Genomic DNA, 4,979 nt, shown 5'->3' with positions numbered 1-4,979 from the left:
ATATTCATTTATTTCAGGGTTTTCAGTTTTCTCATGGAGAAAAAAAAATTAATTCAGCCATAACTCAACCTTATATTTTGCCCACCTGTTACTTCTACAACACAATCTTGGATAGTAAAATCTGGTGTATGTTGTCTTAATTTCTATTGCATGGGTAGGGAGAGATCATCAAGAAAATCTTTAACCATTATGTGGAAAGCCTTGAGAATCCATGCTTTCCCCTCAAGGTTCAATTATTATCTTTTATCCACTCCTCAATCCATTTAATTATCTGATCTAAATTACTCTCTAGTTCTTCTGGTACATTGCTGGGCAGCCGGTGTACTATTTCAGGCTTGTAGGAGGCCATGGCTTCTTCATAAAGAATTTGGAAAATTTCACACTGAACATTGTCCTGTAGTTTCTTTACACTGTATCCCCTCTTTTCAAGTCTTGTATATAATACAGAATTATCTGTTTGAAGCACAAAAACTATATGAAACCATCGTTCAGGGAAGAAGTCACAGCCATGGTAATCAACGATAACTCCACCACCTTTCATTTTATTTTCTAGCTCATCAACTACTCTGTCTTCATCCAAAATGGGACATTCGTATTCTTCATCAAAGCCATCATATAGCTGTCCTTCTCTTGCTAAATCACCCACATTAACGTATTTCAGAATTGTTCTTGATGCAAGTTCTTTACCGAGTGTGGTCTTTCCAACCCCTGGTGTACCCGTGAGCAGGATGTTGGGCAGCCTCATGGTCGCGGTGGCGCCGGCTCCGCCCCGGCCGCCTGCTCGCACTCCACGCGGGAGCAGCAGCTGGAATTTTAATTATATTGGCTCTGTCCATCCATGAACAATGAATATTTCCCCAATTATTTAGATCTGACTTTATTTGTAGAAAAAGTATTTTATAACTATGTTTACATAGTTTATGGGTTTGTCTTGGCAGGTATGTTTCTAGGCATTTTATTCTATCTATGGTTATTTTGAATGGAGTATCTTTTTCTATTTCTTTTTATGAGACTTTGTTAATAATATATTAAAAAGCTTATGATTTATGTGGGTTTATTTTATATCCTGCTACTCTGCTAAAATTATTGATACAATTAACTTTTAATTTAATCTTTAGGATTTCCTACACATACCATCATGTCACCTGCAAACAGAGATAGTTTTATTACCTCTTTTCTTATTCTGATTCCTTCAATTTCTTTTTATTCTAGTTGTTATTGTGAGCATTTCTTTCTTTCTTTTTAAAAAAAAAATTCTTACCTTCTGCCTTAGAATTAATACCGTGTATTAGTTATATGACAGAAGAGAGTAAGGACTAAGCAATGGGGGTTAAGTGCCTTGCCCAGGGTTATATAGCTAACCAGTGTCTGAGGCCAGATTTAAACACAGGACCTCCTGTCTCTGGGCCTGCCTTTCAATCTACTGAGCTATCTAACTGCCCTTTATTAATACTATTTCTTGTACTATGTTAAATAATATCGGGGATAATTGATATCCTTGTTTTTCTCCTGTTCATATTGGGAAGGTTTCTAGATTATTTCCATCAAAAATAATACTTGCTAATAGTTTTAGGTAGATGCTTCATATCATTTTGAGAAAAAAATTCATTTATATCTATGCTTTCCATGTTTTTTTAATGGGAATGAATGCTGCATTTTTTCATGGTTTTTTCTGCATCTATTGATATAATCAGACAGTTTTTATTACCTTTGTTATTAATATATTCATTTATGTTTGTAGTTTTCCTTATATTAACCTATCACTGAATTCCTAGTTTAAATCCTGTTTGGTCACAATGTATAATCTTTTGTGATATATTTTTGTAGTCTCCTAAGTAGTATTTTATTTAGAATTTTTGCATCCTAATGAAATTAAAATTTCTAATTTTCTTTCTCTGTTTTTGTTCCTCCTGGCTTAGGTACCAGCACCATATTTGCTTCCTAAAAGGAACATGGCAAAATCCCTTTATAACCTTTTATTTAAAAAAATTTATATAATATAGGAACTAATTGATCTTCAAATGTTTAGTGGAATTCAATTGTAAACCCATCTGATCCTGATTTTTTTTCTTAGCAAATTCATTTATGGCCTATTCAATTTCTTTTTCTAAAATAGATTTGTTTAGACATTCTATTTCCTCTTCTGATCATGTAGGCAGTTTATTATTTTTTTTTGGTAAGTATTCTTCCATTTCACTCATCTTATTAAATTTGTTTGCATGTAACTGAGCAAAGTAACTTATAATGGTTTCATCTTCATTGGTGGTATATTCACCCTTTCATCTTTAATGCCTCTCTATGTCTTAGTCAGTATCAGATTGTTTTGATGACTGCTGCTTTGTAATATACTTAGAAATCTGGTACTGATAAACTGCCTTCCTTCACAGTTTTTCATTGATTCCTCTTATATTCTTGACATTTTGTATTTCCAGATGGATTTTGTAATTATGTTTTCTAATCTGTAAAACAAGTATTTAGTTGTTTTGTTGTTATGACTTTGAATAAATAAATTGGTTTAGGTAGAATTATCATTTTATTGTTTTGGCCCAGATTATACACGAGCAGTTAATAATTCTCCAATTATGAAATGTCTTTATTAAATTAAAATATTCCTACTTTCAGGGATTTTACTTTCTAATTTGTGCTTTTAAGGTCCTTTATTGAATGTAATTTTTTATTGCATTATATTCTGAAAAGGATGTGTTTAATATTTGTGCTTTATTGCATTTATTTGTGAGGTTTTTAATGCCTTAATACGTGGTCAGATTTTTTGAAGATGTCATGAACAACTGAGAAAAACTACACTTCTTTTTATTTCCCCTCAATATTCTTCAGGGGTCCATCATATCCATATTTCCCAAAGTTTATTCATTTCTTTAACTTCTTTCTTATTTATTCTATGGCTAAATTTACCTAATTCACAGAAGTGAAAATTGAGGTCTATTTTTACTGTTTACTTTGTACTAAAACTCATTTAACTTTTACTTTATGAGTTTGGATGCTATGATATTTGATGCATATATGTTAGTATTAATATTATTTCATTGTCTATGGTATCTTTTAGCAAAATGTAGCTTCCTTGATTATCTCTTAAGTCTATTCTGGCTTTATTTGAAGTTATGATCAGTATCCCACATTTTATTTTAGTGAAAAATAATAGATTTTGCTCTAACCTCCCATTTTAACTTTGTGTGTCATTCTATTTCAAGTGTGTTCTCTGTAAATAACATATTGTTGATTCTGGTTTCTAATCCATTTTACCATTTCCTTCCATTTTATGGGTCAGTTATTTCATTCACATTCAGTTATGATGATTGTGTGTCTCCCTTGCCCTAGCCCAGTACTTTCTTTTAGCTTCTTTCTCACCTATTTTCTTTTTGGAAAATGGATTTCTATGTTCTACTGAATGCACGCGCACACACACACACACACACACACACACACACACACACACATTCTTCCCTCTTTGAACAAGTTCAGATGAGAGTGAGGTTCAAGTGTTACCAGTTTCCCTCTCCTCCCATTTCCCCTTCAATTATAAAATGTCTTCTTTGAACACTTCCTTTATATAAGATAATTTCCTTATTTTTCCTCTCCCTTCTCTCCAACTCCTGGTATATCCCTTTCTATTCTATTCTATCAGTTTTCTATTTTTCTGTTTTTCTCTTGAGATTATCTCCAAATCATACATTCAAACCCATGCCTTTTGTCCAAGCAGATGCCATCTAATTGCTCTAAAGATCATAACATTGCTGGGGTTTACATGTATTGTGTTTTTATTTGAATATAAATAGTTTCACCTTATTTACTTTATTTACTTACTTACCTTATTTACTTTCATGATTTCTTGCTCATTTACCTTTTTAATGCCCTTTTCAATTTTTTTTGTTTGAATGTCAAACTTTCTATGCAGTACTGTGTTTTTTTTAATCAGGAATGTGTGGAAGATAGAGAAATATATTTTTTTTTTTACCATGGATCCTTTTAATCATTTTCTTGATCATACTAGCTAAGTCTTTCACAGTTAATCACCCTTACAATATTGCTCTTACTGTTTATATTTTTCTTCTTGTTTGTCTCCCTTTTTTTGCATGAGTTCAAATGAGTCTTCCTAGTTTTTATGAAACCACTCCACTCATCATTTCTTATAGCACAATAATGTTCCATCACAACCATAAAGCACAACTTTTTTTAACCTTCTCCAATTGGTTGGCATCCCTTCAATGGCCAATTCTTTGCCACAACAAAAAGACAGGCCCTAAATATTTTTGTACAAATAGGTCCTTTTCCTTCCTTTGATTTCTTTGGGTTATAGAGCCCTAGTAGTGTTATTGCTAGGTCAAAGGATATGCACAATTTTATAGCTCTTTGGGTATAGTTATGATATATTCATTAGAATGGTTAAACCAAACTCCTTCAAGTGTTTATTTGGGCCCCAATTTTTCCACATTCCCTTGGTGAGGTTACTATTAGTTGTAACACTAGTTAAATCTTGTGTGATCCTGACTCTGGCTCTATGGTATTTCAATGTTTTTTGTTTTTTTTTCCCTGTTTGCTTATGGTATATTCTCCTTGAATTGAGAATTCTGGAATTTGATTATAATAGCCCTTCTCTTTCTTTAGGTATTTTAGGAATTTTTCTTGGATCTGTTTCAAATCTGCACTTTCCTTTGAGAATTTGCTTGTAGATGTTTTCATACCATTGTCTTTTTCAGAGTTTTTGTTTCACCATAGTGGATTTTTATGATCAGGTTCTTTTGTTGTTGTTTGCTGAATTTTCTAGCCTGTATTACATTTTTTTTTCTGCTCTGAAGAAATTTATATTCTCTTGGATTAGTGAAGTCTGAAATGATGGAATTTTACTACATATGCTTTTTTTTTAACATTTATTAATATACATTTTTAACATGGTTACCTGATTCATGCTCCTCCTATCCCCTTCACCCCCCCCCCCCGCACTCCCCCCACCCATGGCCGAT

General features: G+C 32.5%; 1 protein-coding gene across 1 annotated transcript; it reads right to left on the bottom strand.

Moving 5' to 3' along the window:
- Positions 1–165: 165 nt before the first annotated feature.
- On the bottom strand, positions 166–771 carry LOC123255988 (adenylate kinase isoenzyme 6). The gene has a single exon (XM_044684691.1). The coding sequence runs from the start codon at positions 743–745 to the stop codon at positions 230–232; it is 516 nt and encodes a 171-aa protein (XP_044540626.1). The 5' UTR covers positions 746–771; the 3' UTR covers positions 166–229.
- Positions 772–4,979: the final 4,208 nt, after the last annotated feature.

This window comes from Gracilinanus agilis, unplaced genomic scaffold (assembly GCF_016433145.1).
Source record: "Gracilinanus agilis isolate LMUSP501 unplaced genomic scaffold, AgileGrace unplaced_scaffold55055, whole genome shotgun sequence".
NCBI lineage: Eukaryota > Metazoa > Chordata > Mammalia > Didelphimorphia > Didelphidae > Gracilinanus > Gracilinanus agilis.
This window is presented reverse-complemented; position numbering and strand designations above follow the sequence as displayed.